The following is a 20,959-nucleotide window of genomic DNA, read 5'->3' on the forward strand; positions in this document are numbered from 1 at the left end:
GTGGCGCTTGTGCGCCAACTTTGGCAGGTCTACAGTAGCTGCTGCTAGCCTCAATACACTCCAGCAACACCTACATCTGCCCGAAGTACCGACTGTTGTGCGAGGTCACCACACGCTGAAACCCTAGATACCATATGTTGAGCAGGGTGTGTGAGCAGCAGAGACCTTTGATAGAGTTCCATCTCCAAAACCCAAGGGTTCATCAAAGTCAGCTCCCTCAGTTTCTGTACCATGAGTTTCCATGGGTGGCAGACTTATGTGAAATCCTATCCCATCCTTTCCACTGGACAAGAAAGATTAGCATGTTCTCATCACATTTCCTGATATGACAGCTGCATTAAGCAAGGTGCAGGGTACAACGCAGACCAGGCCCGAGCACCAGGAACAGGTGTTACCATGGCTAGCGGATGCTTCCAGTTGCTTTTCCACCAGCCAGTCAGCCACTACCTGCAGTCGTGTTCATACCCAACAGTCTGACCCTCCTTCCTCCCAACATGGCCAATCTTCCCAACAGAGTCATCCCACCCTTGCCCCCTCCCAGGATCCCTTTTCAGATCCTTTTACTGTCTCTCCCTCTGTTGAACCACTTCCTGAATCACAGGAGCTACCAGACGACTGTGTGTACTGATGCCATCACCTGGCAGTTTAGTGGTTGTGGACCCGCAACCAGCATTTTCTGTCCTAAGTGATGATGATGAGACACAGTTGCCATTAGGGCAGGCTGTTGTCATGTGCGGTTTGCAGTAAGAGGAGAGTGAGCAATTGGAAGAGGAGTTGGTGGACGACGAGGCCACCGACCCTAAATTGACAGGGGTGATTTATAGCTGGGAAAGCAGTGTAGATGTGGAGGCAAGCTAAGCAGGAAAAAAGATGGCTAGAGGCAGTGGCATGGGTGATGTCTAGGGGCGAAAGCAGTGTAGATGTGGACGTAAGCTAAAAATCTGGCTAGAGGCATAGGCTTGTCCAGAGGCAGCAAGGCCAAAGATTTTTGGTGTACTAGCCACTCATGCAAAACTCGCCCATGTTGCCAGACTTATGCGAGATCTCCTTGTGTCTTTGAGGAGTCCACCAAAACGACACACTTGTGAGTGTAACAATCCCGCTCCTGTGTGTGATGCAAGAATCCCTCATCGCCATCAGGGATAACGCATTGTACGCTGAGGAGTTGGGCATAGGAGCAGAACCTACCAGCAGGATAGTCAATGCACACTCCTATACGCTTCACAGCGTATATTGATGGGGGAAGAGGAGGATGACGAAGTGGCAGATGATCTCATTGTCACACAGGAGGCTAGAGTCACCCCCTGGCCAAACTACCGCCACTGAGGTGCCTAGTGTCACCAGTTTCATGACAAATTTAGTGCGGTTTGCACACTTTGCAAGTCAAAACTGAGTAGGGGCTCTGAAAAGAGCAACCTCACCACCTTTTGCGTCATTTGGAAGGCAAGCCCTGGGCTCAGTGGGAGAGAGCAAATGCAGGACAATCGTCGCCCGGCGTTGCCGATACTGACTCTTCCACTGCTTACAGTGCTGGTGCTGCAATCCAGACCACCAGCCTGGACACCTCCACATCTGCCTCTGACACTTTGGAGAGTTCACCCTCATCCGCCCTTTTTGCATGCGCCATCATGCGCCTCTTCCCAGCCACTCCCCATCTCCCAGGCGTTTCATTGCAGGCAGAAGTACAGAGCAACCCACCCACATGCCCAAGCCTTCAACGGCCTCATCTCAAAACTGCTGGCCCTGGAGATGTTGGCATTTATTCTAGTGGAGACTCAGGCCTTCCGTGACCTGATGGCAGCTGCGGCAACTCGCTATGCTGCCCCTAGCCGTCACTACTTCTCTTGGTTTGCCATCCCCGATTTGCGACAAAACGTGTCCCATAACTACCGTCGGGTCTTGAGTTCTGTGCTTCGCTCTAAGATGCACTTGACCACCAACGCTTGAACAAGCACATGCGGACAGGGACGCTACATCTCACTCACGGCACGCTGGGTGAACGTAGTCAAGGCTGGGACCCTCTCACAAACCCTCCTCCTCTGCTGTAACATCGACCCCAGCTGCGAGCTGGAAATGCTGCAGCACTGGCATAGGGAGACGTCAGCAGGCCATGCTGAATCAGCTCATCAGCTTGCCCGACAGAACACATACTGCACCTGAGGTGAGTGATGCCATCTTGGATGATATGGCAATATGGTTTTCCCTGCTGCACCTGGGCCCATGTGATAATGGCCGGAAACTGCTAGCAGATCTGGATTGACCAAAAATTGGATTGAGCTTATATAGCGTGACTGAATTGCTGTGTGTCACACTTAGCTTTTGGGGGTAGACCCCTAAAAATTGGATTGAGCTGATATAACCTCATTGAATTAATGTGTCTCCCACCTAGGTTTTGGGGGTAAAAACCATGGATATCTGGATTGAGCGTTCATAGCATGACTGAATTTCTGTGTCTGCCACCGAGGTTTTGGGGGTGCACACCCTGGATATCTGGATTGAGCGTACATAGCCTGACTGAATTTTGGTGTCTCCCATCTAGGTTTTGGGGGTGCACAACCTGGATATCTGGATACATAGCTGAACCTGGACCATAGCTGTATCCCTGTTTTGGGGTTTTACACAGCTTGAAAAGAACATTTTTTTTTCTGTTTCCCTGGAAAGCTGGGTTGAACGTATATAGTTGCACTGAATTGTTCTGTCTCCCTTTTAGGTGTTTGGGGGGACACGGCTTCGAAAGCTGGGTTGAACGTATATAGTTGCACTGAATTGCTCTGTCTCCCTGTTAGGTGTTTGGGGGGACACGGCTTGGAAAGCTGGGTTGAACGTATATAGCTGCAATGAATTGTTCCGTCTCCCTGTTTTGCGGGGGCAGCGGCTGCAAAGCTGTGTTGAACGTATGTAGTTGCACTGAATTGCTCGGTATCCCCATTAGGTGTTTGGGGGGAAAGTCCATGGAAAGCTCGACTCCTCTCCCTGCAGTATATACAGTAGCTCTGAAAAGAGCTGTTGTTTATCTTCAGTTTTTCCCTGCCTACTAGAAGCTAATGCCTATCTAGACCTCAGCAGATATGTTTCTCTCCCTATCTCTCACTGCAAATCTGACGAATATGGAAGCCACTGTTCTTATAAATGGGAGGTCACATGTTTTCGGCAGCCAATGGGATTTGTTAATTTTTTTTTTCAATGCCTACATTGTCGTAGTTCCTGTCCCACCTCCACTGCACAGTTGTTGGTGCAAAAAACGCGCCAGGGAAGGTGGGAGGGGATATGAATTTTTACTGCGTATGCCGCGTGGTATTAGATTGGAAATGAATACCTCGAATGGCCTGATATTCGAACGAATACCTATTCGATCGAATGGTGTTCACTCATCTCTAATAATTACCCATTTTTTCTCATAAAGCATTTTGCCTCCACTCCCTAGCTACTGGTTGCTAGCAATTCACACACGGTGTGAATACTGCTCAGCTAGTGGGGTGTATTTTGCTGAGCTAGACGTCTTGTTTTAAATAATTTAAATAAGTTATGTTTTATTAATTATTATTTATTATTATTATTATTATTATTATATTTTATTATTTTTTTTTGTGGGGGGGGGGAGGGTACCTATTTAGTATTTCTATCCTGAAACCTCCAACTACAACTTACCAAAATGCAATGTTTTTTGAAATTGCAGCATGTCCACTGCGGACATTTTTCTGCAATGTGTGGAATCCCATCCACTTTGCAGGTAGTGTAAAACGTTGTGGTTATTGCCATAGCATTACTGCCGTTAACAGATTATGACATTTATGTTATGAAGGGCTCCCAGCCTAAAAAAGTAACAATATACTATTGTGATTTTCATTACCCCTTTACTTATATTTCAGATTCTGTCTTACTTTGATATTGTTTTCACTGTCATCTTTACAACAGAAATTGTCCTTAAGGTAAAGATACTTCTAAAAGAATTCCACAGTGTCTACTTTTTCTGTATTTCTGTTAATTTTTTTGAGTGTGCACTTCATATAATTTGGTATTTTGAACATCTTTTAATCTTATTTTCTTTCTACTCATAGATGACTGCATATGGGGCTTTTCTGCATAAAGGTTCATTCTGCAGAAACTATTTTAACATCCTCGATCTCCTGGTTGTTGGAGTCTCTCTGATCTCAAGTGGTATACAGTAAGCAATAATTATTGGTGGCTTATTTACCAACTATCTGATGTATCTAGGACTTAGGTTTCATTCACACCCAGGACAGGTCTGCTCAGGCCCAAGACAGGTCTGCTTAGTTTTGTTTTCAGAGCAGCCTGTCTTGGGCTAGTTTATTTTAAAAAAAAAATAAAAATAAAAAAAAATAAAAAATAAAATGGTCAAATTGCTTTCCCACTGATAGTGCCACATGAGGCAGCCGCATCACCTCGCCTCATTAGCGGTGCGCCCCTGGGTGTGGCTGAATAAGGCATACTGGTTGCTAACATTGTGTTATGGGTGTATATCCAACACCTTAGGTCACCCATAAGTCTTTAGGTATTTGCTCTGGATCCATATCTTTTATAAAGACTTGGTGCTTAATCAGTTTATTGTGCCATTTTAAGAATGTCATTCAAGGACACCACCGAGAAAACAATCAGCATCATCAGGTAGAATTTCTTCAAAATCCTTCTTGTGCTGTCACCTTCTTACAGTGTCTGGTGTGCACCTGTAAGGGGAGGGGGGGGAAGGAGGAGGGGAGACACGGCAGCCGATTGGCTACCGGGGCTCTTGCAGGAACTTTTAGGATACAGCGGTTCCACGGACAGGCACAAACACACCAGACACGAAGTAAGAAATATAAATTTTACTCTATACCCTTTTTGGGGGAACTCCAGGCTAACAGGCCTGATGAAATCAATAATTACAAGACACTCAGCCGAGGGCCGAGACGCCTGAGTGACACTGCACCGTGACCTAATATGTCAGAACTAGTGAACTATGCCTTTAACTAGCGGCTACCTATATAAAGCAGCTGCAATTTACCTATTAATACCAAGCTAACAAAACAATGTAAGTATGCAGAGGAAGGTCACCTGCGGTATCACACTGGGGTTAACAATATCACAATTTACTATTTAACTTACCCCCTTCCCAATGTCCACATTTCAACACACTACCCCAACCCTGCAGGGAGGACCTCAGCAACCGGTTTTGTTTTATCAGAAGTTGGTGCTTAGCTGCACAAGTCTTAGTGAAACAAATAACTCCTCTTATGACATACTTCTGGTACTATAATCCAGGATATAGTGTCTCTTTTGAATAGCAGGACAACACGTGCTGTATCTCCGTTTAGATAGAACTCACTTTAAAGCAAAATGGCCGGAACCAGTCTATGCTAGTTTTTTGGCGCCAAAAACTATTTACTGCGTGTATACACTATTCACCCTTATGAAAGGTGAATCGGAGCTCCGCTTACCCGGGTTAGCAAGGGGGCGAACAGTCAGATGGATTTTCCGAAGGAAACAGGAATTTCTTTGCCTCCAGGCAACTGGAACACGGTGTCACAAGGGCTGGTCCTTCTTGTCATCCGCTCCGCGGCATCTGTACCGCAACTGTCTCCAACTCTCCTGACATGGGAACCAGCAACAGGTCCAGGCTTCTCCAGAGCTGGCCCTGGCCTGAAACAAGCGTTGCACGGCAGCGGATGGCGATGGATTGTCTCTCAGATCTCTCACTGCTCAACAGCCAGCTTCTTCTCCCCCACTACTACAGTCCACTTCCTGAACTCGTCACTTCCTGGTTTTTCCTTTACCTAACACAGCGGCATCTTGTGGTCAAAAAGAATTACTACAATAGAATTTTTCATTACAGACACATCTCCTTTTACCACTGCTATTATCACATCACACACTTGTCAGTGGGAAGTGTTCTGAGACTGTGATAGCATTAGTCACCCCGTGACACACCCAGTTAGGCTTCCTTTGTAGTATCACAGCTGTACTAGTTGTCAGTAGAACCTGAAATGGACCTTCAAACCAAGGCTGCAGAGTCCTTCGCACATGTCAGTGGGGCCATTTGACCACAGGGATTCTGGCACTTGGATCAATACATCAGTTCCATATCTGTGAGCCCTGTCACAAAATTCCCCAAACATTTTGTCTGCATGATGCTACTATACATAGAGCTAGGGCCAGCATTAGCACCCGGCAAACCCGGGCAAGTGCTGGAGCTCCAACCTCCTGAGGGGGCCCAATGGGCTTCCGGGTTCTGACTGTGTGTGTTGCTGAGGGACAGAGAGACTTTAACCTCCGGTAGATGATAGTGAGCCTTGGGGGGTTTCAGGCTCTGGGGGGTGGGCACTGTGAGCATATAATACTGTGTGAGGGTCACTGTTGAGCACATAATACTGTTTGGGGGCCACTGTGGAGCATATAATGTTTGGGGAACAATATGGAGCACGTAATTCTGTTTGGGGGCCACTGTGGAGCACATAATACTGTTTGGGGGCCACTATGAAGCACGTAATACTTTTTGGAGGCCACTGTGGAGCGCATAATACTGTTTGGGGGCTACTATGGAGCATGTAATACTGTTGGGGGCCACTGTGGAGCATGTAATACTGGTGGGGGCTACTCTGGAGCATGTGATACTGTTTGGGGGCTACTATGGAGCATTTAACCCCTTAGAGACACAGCCCAAAAGTGACTTAAGGACCAGGCCTCTTTTTTCAAATCTGACATGTGTCACTTTAAATGGCGATAACTTTGAGAAGCTTTAACTTACACAAGTGATTCTGAGATTGTTTTTTCGTAACACATTGTACTTCATGTCAGTAGTAAATTTTCGTTGATATGTTTTGTCTTTAATTATGAAAAAATAGGAAATTTGGTGAAAATTTTGAAAAAAATGCAGTTTTCAAACTTTGAAATTGCAAGCCTTTCAAATAGAAAGTCATACTACCCGAATTTTTTCATAAATATAATTAACCATGTCTCTGATTTATGTAGCAATCAAATTTTAAGCACCCTTTCATTTTTTTCAGATATTATAAGGCTTACAAGTCAAGCAGTAATTTTCCAAATTTTCAAGAAAATTTCCAAAACACATTTTTCAAGGGACCAGTTCAGTTCTGAAGGGAACTTGAAAGGCCTCTCTAATAAAACCCCCCAAAAGTCACCCCATTCTAAAAACTGCACTCCTGAAAGAATCTAAAACAGCAGTTAGAAAGTTTCTTAACCCTTTCAGCATTTCACAACAATTAAAACAAAATGGAGGTCAAATTTACATTTTTCAATTTCTGTCACTAATATATTCATTTAGCCCTAGAATTTACACATTTACTAAGGTTTAAAGGAGAAACTGCACCCCACATTTTGTTACACAATTTCTCCCGAACACGACAATACCCCATATGTGCTGGTACCCTAATGTACGGGCACACGGTCGCTCTCAGAGCGGATGGAGCACTAATTGGATTTTGTAGGCCAGATTTTGCTAGAATATTTTTCAGGCGCCATGCCCCGATTGCAAAGCCCCCAAGGTGCCAAAACAGTGGAAAACCCCAAAATGTCACCCCATTTTGGAAACTAGACCCCTCAAGGAATTTATCAAGGGGTATAGTGAGCACTTGGACCCTACAGGTGTTTCACAGATTTTTTTACCATTGAGATGTGAAAATGAAAAATTTACTTTTTTTATAATAAAATGTCACTGTAGCCCCAAATTTTTCATCTTCACAAAGGGTTAAAGGAGAAACTGCACCCCACATTTTGTTACACAATTTCTCCTGAACACGACAATACCCCGTATGTGCTGGTACCCTAATGTACGGGCACACGGTCGCTCTCAGAGCGGATGGAGCGCTAATTGGATTTTGTAGGCCAGATTTTACTAGAATACTTTTCAGGCACCATGTCCCTTTTGCAGAGCCCCCAATGTGCCAAAACAGTGGAAACCCCCAAAATGTCACCCCATTTTGGAAACTATATCCCTCAAGGAATTTACCAAGGGGTTTAGTGAGCCCTTTGACCCTACAGGAGTGTAACAGAATTGGCCCAACAAAAGGAAAAGTGACATTTTTTGCTATAAAATGTAGCTTTAACCCCAAATTATGCATTTCCACAAGGGGTTAAAAAAGAAAATGCACCCCACAAATTGTCAAGCACTTTGCCCCAACTACAGAAATGCCTCATATGTGGATGTAAAGTGATGTATGGGCACACTGTAAAGTCCAGAGCTGAAGGATCGCTATTGGGATTTTGGAGGGCAAATTTAGCTGACATCTGTTATAGGCACCATGTTGCATTTGGAGAGCCCCTGAAGTGCTAGAACAGTGGAAACCCCCCCCCCCCAAAAAAAAAAAAAAAACGACCCCATTTTGAAAACTAGACCCCTCAAGGAATTTATCAAGGGGTTTAGTGAGCACTTGGACCCTACAGGTGTTTCACAGATTTTTTTACCATTGAAATGTGAAAATGAAAAATTACTTTTTTTCCAATAAATTGTCCATTTAGCGCCATATTTTTAATTTTTGCAAGTAGTTAGAGAATTAAGAGCCGCCCACAGTTTGTTACACAATTTCCCCTGAACACGGCAATACCCCATATGGGATCATAATCTGCTGTATGGGTACATGTTGGGGCTCAGAATGGAAAGAGCGCTATTTGGATTTTGGAGGGCATATATTGCTGGAATAGTTTTGAGGTGCCATGTCGCATTTGCTGAGCCCCTAAAGTATCAATACAATAGAAACCCCTCAAAAGTGACCCCATTTTAGAAACTACACCCGTCAAGGAATGTATCAAGTGGTATTATGATTTTGAGACTAAAAATGCTTCCCCAAAATTGAAATTTTTAAAGAAATATGCCATTTTGGTATCCAATGCATTGCACCCACTTTGTGTTGTCAGAGACCTGCACTCCTAAAACTATTAAGTGGGCCTTCCCGAGGGGCAAAAAAATTATATATGTGGGTATAAACTGCTGCTTGGGCGCACAGCAGGGCTCAGAAGGGAAGGAGCACTGCGCTTTTTAGCTTTTGGGGTACAGATTTAGAGGGACTTCCTGGGCGCCATGTTGTTTTTGCAGAGCCCTGGAGGTGCCAGTAAACTGGAATTCCCCAAGAAGTGACCCCATTTTGTAGGGGAAATTTTAGAGTCTCTGCAAAAGTGCCATGGCATCCAAAAACCAAACCGTCTAAGTCTGTGCTCCAAAAACCAAATAACCTTCTTCCCTTCTGTGTCTGGCTGGGCCCTAATATCAGTTTATACCCACATATGACATTACGTACGTTATCCGGGGTACACCAGTGTCATATATGTGCCCTAATATCAGTTTATACTCACATATGACATTACCCCGGTTACACCAGTGTCATACATGTGGCATAAACTGCAGTTTGGACACACAGCAGGGGGCAGAAGGGAAGGAGCGCGATGCGGCTTTTGGAGTACAGATTCAGATGTTTGGTATCTAGACGCCATGTCATGTTTGTAGAGCCTGTAAGGTACCAGAAAAGTGGATTCCCCAAAGGAGTGACCGCAGTTTGAAAACTGCACCCCTAAAAGAATTTATCAGGGGGTGTAGTATTAGTATCCCAGACGTGACTGCACAGCGGATGGCGAAGAGGGAATATATAAGCGGTGCGGAGGACATTGCAGACACTAAATTCCCTACTGTACCCCCAGTAGCTCCTATGATTGGGGGAGTCACACTGGGGTCACTTTGGGGGTCACTTCTGGTATATTTTCCCTCATAAGCTGTAAATATAGGGTGTCCCCTGATATTCGCTTGCACAGCTTATACATTCCCTGCCTGCCGCACCCAGTTGTGTTCTAATGATTTGGCGATTTTGTCTTCACATTGGTAGAGGCTATATTTTCTTTATTTTTCTGCTGACGTGGCCATATAAGGGCTTGTTGTTTGCGGGATGCGATGTATTTTGTAATGACACCATCTTGGGGTGCCTAAAACTTACTGATTACATTTTATTAACTCTTTTTTTGCTGGATTTAAAAGAGAAAAAATCAATTCTGGTATTGAGTTTTACCTTTTACATTTTTCGCCATGCAGCGTACAGTATAAGTAACATGTGACCTTTATTCTGCGGGTTGGTACGGTTACGGCGATACCTCATTTATGTTATTTTTTTATGCGATACTAAGTCTGCAGAACAAAAACACATTTGGGGACATAAATCAGTGATTTTTGCATCGCCATCTTCTGAGAGGCGTAACATTTTTATTTTTCGCTTGACAGTGTTGGTTGAGGGCTTATTTTATGCGGGACAACCTGTGCATTTTATTGGTACTATTTTGGGGTGCATATGACTTTTTGATCACTTTTTATAGCACATTTTGTAAGGTGAGATGGCGAAAAATCACTACTTCCGGCGGGTTTTTTCCGTTATTTTTTACCGCCGTTCACTGTGTACATTAAATATTGTTTCAGTTTTGTTGTACAGGTTGTTACGGACGCGACAATACCAAATATGTATTGTTTTTATTAATTTTTTTGTGTTTTTTTTACATAATTCATTTTTTATAGAAAAAAGGGATTTTTGGGACTTTATAACTTTATTAATTGTTTTCAAATACTTTATTTTTTTTTTTTTACACTTTTTTTTTTACTTGTTCTTGTGTCCCTATGGGACACATGGATCAGTGAAGATTGCATCACTGATTCTCTACTCTAGACTGAGACACAGGCTGCAGTGACAGCCTGCACGTGTCTCACTCTAGACACAGGAAGTGAGCTGTGCGGACGGGACAGCTCACTTCCAGAAGACGCCGGGAGCATCACCAGGTAAGTGAGTGCTCAGGGCTGTCTGGGGTCACTAACCAGACCCCAGACTACGTATTACAGATACCGGCACCCCCCGATCTCGGTCCGGGGGGTGCCGGCGGGGGGGGGGGGGAGAGATCGCGGCACCCTTTGTTTGCGGTGGTCATGTTTGACCATCGCAATCAAAGGGTTAAAACCTCCGATCGGTAAAAGTACCGACCGGAGGTTATGGAAAAGGGTGATAGCTGTCAGTAACAGCTATCACTCAGTTCCGATTCCGCCCGCTCAGCTAGTGAGCGGGCGGAATCACCATGACGTAATATTACTTCATGGTGCGCGAAGTACCTCGCGTCCATGACGTAATAGTACGTCAAAGGTCGCTAAGGGGTTAAAACTGTCCCAGTATTGTTTACATAATGGGGCCTGCAGTTTACAAGACAATGAGAAGGCAGATAGGCATATGTTTCTCAGCAGAGGCGCGCCGCCTGTGCTGATATGCAGACGTCCTGCACTTGGACATAAAGGAAGCAGCAGCTACTTTCATCAGGATTGTAGGTAGGTGAGTATAATTTATTTTTTTTGTTTTTTAAGCTTAGTTGTGGATATTTTAATAGTATAAGGGGTTGTTTGGAGGGGAAAATTATAACTACAGCATAAGGGAGGGGGTATTATGAATATTAGGGTTATTAGGGGGCATTATGAATAAAGGGGGAAGTTATTTATATTAGGAGGCATTATGAACATAAGGGGGTGGCCATTGATATAATTGACATTAGGGGTGCAGTATTTATGTCAGGGAAAAATCAGGGGCATACTATGAGGGGGCAATTAATTTAATGAAGGTGGCACTTGGGCTTTATTAAGACTAAGGCCTGCAACAAAATAGCGCTGCAGAAAAAAAAGCAGCAATAAAGCATTGTGTTTTTTTCCCGTAGCGATTTTCATTTTCTAATTCCATTATACTTATAGGGAAACCTATAGTATATAGAATATATATAGTATATAGAAACCTGTAGGTATAATTGATATGCTGTGATTTCGAAAACCGCGACGGTTTTGAAAATAGTAGTGTGTCCACTGCACATATTTTTCCATAATGTGTGGATGGGATTTGTTACAATCTCATTCACTTTGCAGGAACTGTAAAATGTTGGGTTTTCGCCACATGAGGCCTCATCCCCACGTGATACACACTGTAGTTTCCAAAACAGTCGCGGTTTTGGAAATGGCAACATACATACGGAAATGCCGGCGGTATAGATATAATTGAAGCAGAAAGTACGCAGAGAAAAGCTCTGCAAACTTTCTGTGCAAAGGGCTTCAGGAAGAAATGCGATGCGTCACCGCAGCAGTTTTTCTCTCAGCGTTTCTTTACTGCTAGCCATAGGCTTAAGAAGTTTTCCAGATTATGGGGATAACGTCTATCCTTAGGGAGAGACCACCTTCTCAGGTGTGTGGAGACTTATACAGCCATAGTTGCTCCACTGCAAGGGAACATGGGAAGAATATGCAAATCTGTCTCCCAACATGTGAACAGGGAGACAGTGCCTCTGTTATGCTGCCCTCTATAGCAAGCACCCTGAACAACATGCCCGACTTCCCAGAAACCTTCACTGCATGATGCAAGGTTATAACCAAATCAATTTCTCAGCTACGGACGGCACTGTTTCTGTCTCTTTGGACGTCATCAGCGCAGCCTAGAGAGAACTGATTTGGTTTAAGTGAGAGGCTGAGAGACCAGATTATGGGGATAACGGCTATCCTTAGGGAGAGACCACCTTCTCAGGTGTGTGGAGACTTATACAGCCATAGTTGCAAGGGAACATGGGAAGAATATGCAAATCTGTCTCCCAAGATGTAGACAGGGAGACAGTGCCTCTGTTATGCTGCCCTCTATAGCAATCACCCTGAACAACATGCCCGACTTCCCAGAAGCCTTCACTGCATGATGCGAGGTTATAACCTTGGGCATGTTGTTCAGGGTTCTTGCTATAGAGGGCAGCATAACAGAGTCACTGTCTCCCTGTTTACATCTTGGGAGACAGATTTGCAAATTCTTCCGAAGTTTTCCAGCTCATTTTTATTGATGATCAGATGATCAGAATAGGTCATCAATAAGAAGAACGCTGAAGATAAACTCTGTCTTTTTATAGTGACCGTATTCTGACTCAATAGCTTGGCTGCAAGTGTGAGGTTGTGAGAGAGAGCCCTGAAGTCCTCTGTATGTATCCAGTACTCACATCAGATACGTTGTCAGACAGTGTTCAACTCAGCTGAATAGGCGTAGGTAAGATTCCAGATGCTTTATTCTGGGTAAGTCTTGTTAAATCCTTATTACAGCAGGTGAAAAAATGATGAATTTCCAAAAGCTGTGCAGACATGTTACATGCATCAAGATGAACTACCACATACACAGAGAACTGGGAGGAGCTATTACACACAGCTAAGAATACAGGAAGACAGGAGGGACACACCAAAAAAAGGCAAAACATAATATCACAGATAGATGTCAGTGAATGAACAAGTCCTGGGGCATGACACTCCCCGTCTGAAATCTTTAGATTACACTGAAAGTAGTATCAAAATAATGTCCTTAGATGTCCATAAGGATGAAACCTGAAAAACAAGAAAATAAACATGCACAATGAACAGTAATCAACAATTAGTCCAAAACTTGTAAACGAAAGTCTTGAAGCTGTAGGCTACAACTAAGAACTTTGCATAGGGTCCATATAACCAATCTTCGGATCGGGGAAGCCGCAATTTGCCAACACTTCCACCAACCCAAATTGTAATCCACAAGAGTATTTCAGATTGATGTTTCTTAAGATACTGTCAGTCTCTTGGTGGTATACCTCTTGTTGAACACTCCTGATGATACCATGCTCAGCATGTTCGATGTCCGCTGCTGTAGGGTGTTCCGGACACATATACCAGCCATGACACTTTGTCAACCTGTCCTTTGCAAAGCACTGAGCAATGTGAAACAGTCGGGCGATGGCTCTCACAATAGATGACCAGGTTGAGAAACGCTCAAAGCGGTGTGACTTCAGCTTCGTCTTTGGAATCACAGAGGTGTACAGTGTAGAGGTCGTAGGCCTGATTTCCTTGTCAGAGTTGAGATCCACCAAATCATAGACAGTGTTGGTAGGAGTCAAGTAGGAATCATCATATAGAAAACTTGGAGGTGATAGCCACGAATGGTCTAGTGGGTGTGCTGTCGGTGCAGGCCTTGTACCACAGTCAGCTGGGTTAAGTTCTGTGGAGATGTAATGCCACTGATCAGGAGCAGAGAAACTTCTAATACGTTCTACTCTGTTGCCAACATACACATAAAATTGTCTTGTTTGGTTGTGTATATATCCGAGGACGACTCTGCTGTCAGTATAGAATGTAAAGGAATCAATGGTAATGTCCATTTCACCTTCAATTACTTCGGCAATTTCTACAGCTAGCACGGCTGCACAAAGTTCGAGTTGTGGAACAGAGTGGGCAGATTTAGGAGTCAGTTTGGTCTTACCTAGGACGAATCCACAGCATGGCTCATGATTGGCTCCTAATGTCCTCAGATAGGCCACTGCAGCTATAGCTTCCACCGATGCATCAGAGAAGATGTGGATTTCCTTCCTGACTGCAGCTGAAAGGGAGCCGGGCACATAACAACGTGGAACCTGGAGTTTTTCCAATACTTCCAAAGATCTTTTCCATTTTTCCCACTTTTGTTGTTTCTCAGCAGGCAGTGGAGTGTCCCAGTCGCTGTTCTCAGTAGTAAGATGTCTTAGCAGTAGCTTGCCTTGAATGGTGATGGGGCCTATGAAACCAAGAGGATCATAAATGCTGTTTACCACAGATAAAACTCCTCGCTTGGTAAAAGGTTTGTCACAGGCTGACACTTGGAATGTGAATGTGTCTTGTCCAATGTTCCACCGCAGTCCTAGGCTGCGTTGCATAGGAGGAGTATCGGAACTGAGATCAAGGTCTTTGAGGTTGACTGCATGGTCATCAGAGGGAAATGCTTCCATTACCTCCGGATTATTGGAGATGATCTTGTGAAGTCTGAGGTTTGCTACAGATAACATTTCCTGTGTCCTGGAAAGAAGGGAAATCGCTTCTTCACTTGTGGGTAAAGATTTAAGACCATCATCAACGTAGAAGTTCCTTTCAACAAACTGACGAGCGTCAGACCCATACTCTTTCTCGCCTTCCTGAGCAGTCCTTTTTAGTCCATAGATCGCTACTGCAGGGGATGGACTATTGCCAAAGACATGCACTTTCATGCGGTAATCTATGACTTCATTGTTGACATCATTATCTTTGTGCCATAGGAACCTGAGATAATTTCTGTTGTCTTCCTTCACTATGAAGCAATGAAACATCTGCTGGATATCAGCCATCACTGCGACAGGTTCTTGTCTGAAGCGGATTAGGACTCCTATGAGGCTGTTATTAAGGTTAGGACCAGTGAGGAGCACGTTGTTCAGAGAAACGCCTTCACACTGAGCGCTAGAATCAAACACAACCCTGATCTGGTCAGGTTTGCGAGGGTGATATACGCCAAATGATGGAAGGTACCAGCATTCTTCTCCTTCCTTTAGTGGTGGTGCAGGTTCCGCATGATCTCTCTCAAATACCTTCTGCATGAAACCTACAAAATGTTTCTCCATCTCTGGTTTCCTCTTGAGGGTACGTTTAAGAGACGAAAGTCTATAAACTGCTTACTTCCGATTGTTTGGTAGTTTTGATCTCGGAGAGTGAAAGGGTAAAGGTGCAACCCAGCTGTTGGAGTCGTCTTTTTTTTTTTTTTGTAACTCAAATTTTTATTGAAAATTTTTTCTGTTTTATACAATAAGAAAAGACAATTACAAGAAACAAGGCGAACACCCGCCCTGCGAACAAAAAAGCACACAGTGCAACACAAGAAAAAATAAAAACAAAGAAAGCAACATAGAGAAAAAACAAAACAAAAAGGGGGGGGGGAGGAGGAGGGAGTGGGTTAGTGGGACAGGTGGGTGGGGGAGAGGACTAAACATAGAGGGTGAAAGGGTAGGTAGGGGTGAGTGTGAGCAGTCAGGAAACCAGCGAGAGCGCTCGTCAGGTCAACCATACCACAGCCAGTTAGGAAGGGCTCGGGAGCAACCACCGGTCAAATACTTGAAATGAACAACAAGAGTATCAATCAGAGGAGGGGTCAGAGCCCAGGAGCGTCCGGTACTCTGCAGACTGTTGAAACCTGAACCAGTAGAACCAGGTTTTGATGTACGCCTCAGTCGTACCATGCAGGAAAGACGTGAGATTTTCCATGTGCATTATCTCGTTGACCTTCGAAATCCAGAGGGAGAGAGGAGGAGGATCCACTCGTTTCCAAAAAAGGGGGATACAAGCCCGGGCAGCGAGGATCAGGAATCTAAGCAGGGAACGCTTAAAGACCTTTACAGAAGACTCACAATGATTAAGGAGGAACAAGGCAGGGCCCAAATGGTGAGAAGTTTCAGTAAGCTGGAGGGTTATCCGTTTGACCCCCTCCCAGAAGGACGAAAGGGCAGGACAGGACCAAAAAATGTGTAGCAACGTGCCTTCCTCGTCGCCACAGCGCCAACATAATGGGGAGACCTGAGGGAACATAGCATGGAGTCTCGTAGGAACCCTATACCATCGGGACAAGATTTTGTAGCTGGCCTCCTGGTGGCGAGAGCTGATGGAGGCAGTATGAGAAAGGCAAAAAATACGCCTACGCTGTTCCTGAGAGAGGGAAAGGGATAAGTCAGATTCCCATTTCAGCAAGAACAGTGGAACAAAGTCCTCTGGAGGTTCAACCAGGATCTGGTAAGTGAGCGAGAGGGAGTGGCAGAGGGGGCCAGCGCCAACACAAATCTTCTCCAAGGGGGTAGGTTCGACACGGAACTCAGTAGGAGCAGGGAGAGAATGCAAAAAGTGACGAAGTTGCATCCCCCGCCAAGCATCCAAAGGGGGCAACTCAGGAGGGGCCTGGGAGTTCAGAAGTGTATTCCATCCCCCTGCGTCCTGGAAGTGACAGGCACGAAAAATCCCATGACGGCGCCAATTACGGAAAACTCGATCAAACATTCCAGGTGGAGAGGCAGGATTGCCCAGCACTGGGAAAAAAGCGGAATCCTTAGGGAGGAGAGTGGAGCGAACAAGGCCCCTGGAGCAAATCCGAAGCGTGGGACCAAGGGTAGGGTGAGAAAAGAGAGATGACAATGAGGAGGAGTCCAACCATGGGGCAACCTGCAAAGGGATAGGAGAGAATGCCTGTTCGATGTAGACCCAAGGTTTAGAAACAGCATGCCTACACCAGTCCACGACACGAGTCAGGTGGGTAGCCAAATAATAGGACTTCAGGTCCGGAAGCGATAAACCACCACATCTCTTGGGACGAAACAGAAAAGCCTTACTCACTCGGGCGGGTCTGCCCGACCAGATGAACTTCAGTTGGATGGAAGTGAGGGATCTAAGAAAAGACAGAGGAATGTGAATGGGAAGCATCTGCATCAAGTAGAGAAGACGAGGGAGAATGTTCATTTTAAAAATCGCGCATCTCCCGATTCAGGTAAAGGCTCCAGTGGACCATCGAGTACAATCAGCCCTGATAGACGCCAGAAGTGGGGGGAAGTTGCAACGAAAGAGATCTTTCGGATCCGGAGTAAGATAAACCCCCAAATACTTGAGAGAAGTGGGGGCCCAATGAAAAGGGAAAGATTGACTCAATGAGGTGGCCGCTGAGGAAGAAAGGGTCACATTAAGGGCTTCCGACTTCGAAAAGTTGATTTTAAAGTTTGAAAGGGTCGAGTAAGCCTGAAAGGCGAGCATCAGAGCCGGAAGAGAGACATGCGGGGAGGAGAGAAAAAATAGCAAGTCATCTGCATACGCCGCCACTTTATATAAACGGGAAGAATGAGCAGCACCTGAGATGTTCGGATCGGCTCGAACCTGGCGGAGGAAGGGTTCAAGAGTCAAGACGAAAATGAGAGGCGAAAGGGGGCAACCTTGCCTAGTGCCATTTCGGATAGGGAAGGACTGGGACAGTAAACCGTTCACCCTGACCATCGCTGTAGGGAGAGAGTATAGAGCCATGATCCAACTCATCATGCGGTGTCCAAGACCAATATGTAACAAGGTCTCTTCCATGAACCGCCAGTTGACCCTGTCGAAGGCTTTCTCGGCGTCAGTTGAAAGAAGCATGAGAGGAGAGCCCGATCGTTTAGCCCCATACATGAGGTTGATAGCTTTGGTAGTATTATCTCGAGCCTCACGGCCGGGTAAAAATCCAGCTTGATCCGGGTGAATAATATTTCCTAGCAAGGGCGATAAACGGGTCGCCAGGATCTTGGCTAAAATTTTTAGGTCAACATTGATTAGCGAAATGGGGCGGTAGTTAGAGCACAGAAGAGGGTCTTTTCCCGGTTTGGGGATAACTGCTATGTGAGCACGCAGGGAGTCACGACAAAGGGCTGAGCCATCGGTAAGAGAATTGAAAACTTTCAACAGTCTGGGGCGGAGTTCAGGGCCAAGTTTCTTATAGTATGCCAAGGTAAGGCCGTCTGGACCTGGGGCCTTACCCGTTGCCATACTGGAGATAGCTAAAGAAATTTCCTCTTCAACAATAGGAGATTCCAAGGCTGTCAAGTCCTCCAAAGACAACGACGGGAGACCAGAGGAGGAGAGATAAGAACGAATGCGATCTCGGAACTCCGTGTCAGGGAGAGGAGAAGGGCCAGAGTCTACAGAATACAAAGAGGCATAGTAGTCCCGAAAGGCAGCCGCAATATCAAGGGGCATGTGTAATCGAGTACCCTGGGCGGAACCGATGCATGGAACGTAGGTGGAGGACTGCTGAACCCGAAGGGCCCTAGCTAGGGAACGCCCGCTCTTATTTCCAAACTCATAAAAATGACGTCTGCATTTAGCTAGAGTACCCTTCACCCTATCAGTGACGAGCGTACGCAATTCTTCTCGGGCGCTGGCAAGCTGGGAATAAACATCAGGAGTGATTTGGCGCTTATGAAGGAGTTCCAACGAGCGGATCCGCTGCAGCAGAGATTCAATACAAGCCCGGCATTCCTTGTTTAAGCGGGAACCATGTTGCAACAGAATACCCCGGATAAAACATTTGTGAGCCTCCCACACCATAGGAGGAGCAATCCCCGACAATTCCTCCCTCTCAAAGTATTCCCCCAAACGGGTCTTAATGTCATCCAGGATGGTTACATCATCAAGAAGTGATGCGTTAAGCTTCCACTGACGCTGGAAAGGAATAGGAGAGGACAAGGAAACAGACAAAGTAACTAAAGCATGGTCGGAGAAAGTAATGTTGTCGACTTCCGCAGCCAACAAAGAATGGAGATGTTGGTGACGGATAAAGAGGTAGTCAATACGAGAGTATCGGTGATGGACCGGAGAGTAATAGGAGTAATCCCTATCCAATGGGTGGAGTAACCTCCAGGAGTCCACAAGCTGGTGGGAATGAAGGTCCCTCTTAACCCTCCTGATGAGTGAGTAAGGGTGAGAAGAGACGCCAGCAGAAGAGTCCAATGAAGGGTCCAGGACCAGATTAAGATCACCCCCCGCCACCAGGAAGCCCTCCACAAAGCCGTCCAACAGCCCTAAGTAAGAACTAAGGGCACGACCCTGTCCCGAGTTAGGTAAATACAAAGAAACAAAAGTAAAAAGTTGAGAGGAGATACGACCCTTTACCATAACAAGTCTCCCCTCAGAATCAGTGCGAGTCTCCAAATGTTCCCAAGGCAGGGAGCGAGAAATCAAGATACTAGTCCCTCTGGATTTCGGATCAGGAGAGGAGCTATGATATGCATGAGGAAACCAAGCATTAGTCAACTTGTATGGCTTGGTAGAGCAATGGTGAGTTTCCTGCAAAAATACAACATGAAGGCGCTTACCTTTGAGCAGATTGAAGAGCACGGAGCGCTTCTCTGGACTATGAAGGCCTCTCACATTGAGGGAGCCAACGGTGATGAAGGAAAGGCGATCAAGCGGAGGCATGGAGGGAGACGGGCTTTCCCAGCTCACACCCTAGGAGCAGAGGGAAAAAAAAAAAAAAAAAAAGGGGGGGGGAGGGAGGGGAGAGGGCGAAGAATTGAAGAGGGTAAAGGGAGAGGGAAAGAAAAAAGAGAGGAAAGTAACAGGGTAGAGGAAGGAGAGCAGTAAAGAAAGAGGGGGGGGGGGAAGAAAGGAGAAGGAAAAAGAACCAAGAGTAGAACAAATCTAACTACCCCTAGACAAATGGGCCAGGGGCACAACAACAGACAGGAAGGATTGAGGGAGTAAGAAAAGATGGGGGGGAGAAGTGGGCCCGCAAGCACCACGAGTGTACCTGGTAAGGAAAACCCTATGCCCCTACCCCCAACAAAATGTATAGGGATAGGATGCACAGGGCTACAAAGTGACTCTAAGGTCCAAATAACAATATTGTATAAAAACACAGCAATATCAACAAGGGCCATCTATAAAGCCCAGCAGGCACAGGATCAAGAGGAACAGAGTAGTCACAGAACAAAATAAAATAAACATAGTGAAAATGTCCACCAACCGCGAAACAAGTCCAAGACCACTCAACATAAAAGGATATCAACACTGTCCTGTGGGCAGATCAAAGACCGGTGGCATGAGGGATCATGCTTCAATGGGAAGCTGAGCTGAGAGATCTGGTTGACGGAGCGGAGACCCAGGCGGATCCGGTATTGGAAGACGTCGTGGAGTTGAGTTTCGCCGAGGTCTCTCTCTAGAAGCAGCCGAAGAAGAACGCCTGGAACCGCGGCCGCGCCTGGATATAGTAGGGCGGGAGGAATCCAGAGCAAGCCAGTTCGGGACTGAGACAGGGCGCACATCCAGGGAGGCAAACAAATCAGGCAAGTCCGCCGGGGAACGGACAACAATCGAAGACGAGCCAACACGAACAATCAAATGGAAGGGATGACCCCACCTATAGGAACCTCCACAGTCCTTAATCAAAGTCAACACCGGCTGAAGGGCACGGCGCATAGCCAATGTGCGGGATGAGACGTCTGGGTAGAGCTTGACAGAGGCATTCTCAAAAGGCACCGATCCCATATCCCAGGCACACCTCAGGATGTGTTCCTTGTCCGTGAAGTAATGTAGTCTACACAGAACATCTCTAGGATTAGCAGGGTCAAGCGGGCCAGAACGTTGGACTCTATGCACACGGTCCATCATGAAGGTAGC

At 45.7% G+C, this 20,959-nt stretch overlaps 1 protein-coding gene across 1 annotated transcript in view; it reads left to right on the forward strand.

Moving 5' to 3' along the window:
* CACNA1S (calcium voltage-gated channel subunit alpha1 S) overlaps positions 1 to 20,959 on the forward strand; it is a 676,496-nt gene that overhangs the window by 287,684 nt on the left and 367,853 nt on the right. The window contains exons 19-20 of the mRNA XM_075263101.1: positions 3,870 to 3,929; positions 4,059 to 4,165. Of these exons, the coding sequence (XP_075119202.1) occupies positions 3,870 to 3,929; positions 4,059 to 4,165 (167 nt within the window). The remainder of the gene's footprint in view (positions 1 to 3,869; positions 3,930 to 4,058; positions 4,166 to 20,959) is intronic.

Source organism: Leptodactylus fuscus, chromosome 2 (genome assembly GCF_031893055.1).
Source record: "Leptodactylus fuscus isolate aLepFus1 chromosome 2, aLepFus1.hap2, whole genome shotgun sequence".
NCBI classification, from domain to species: Eukaryota; Metazoa; Chordata; class Amphibia; order Anura; family Leptodactylidae; genus Leptodactylus; species Leptodactylus fuscus.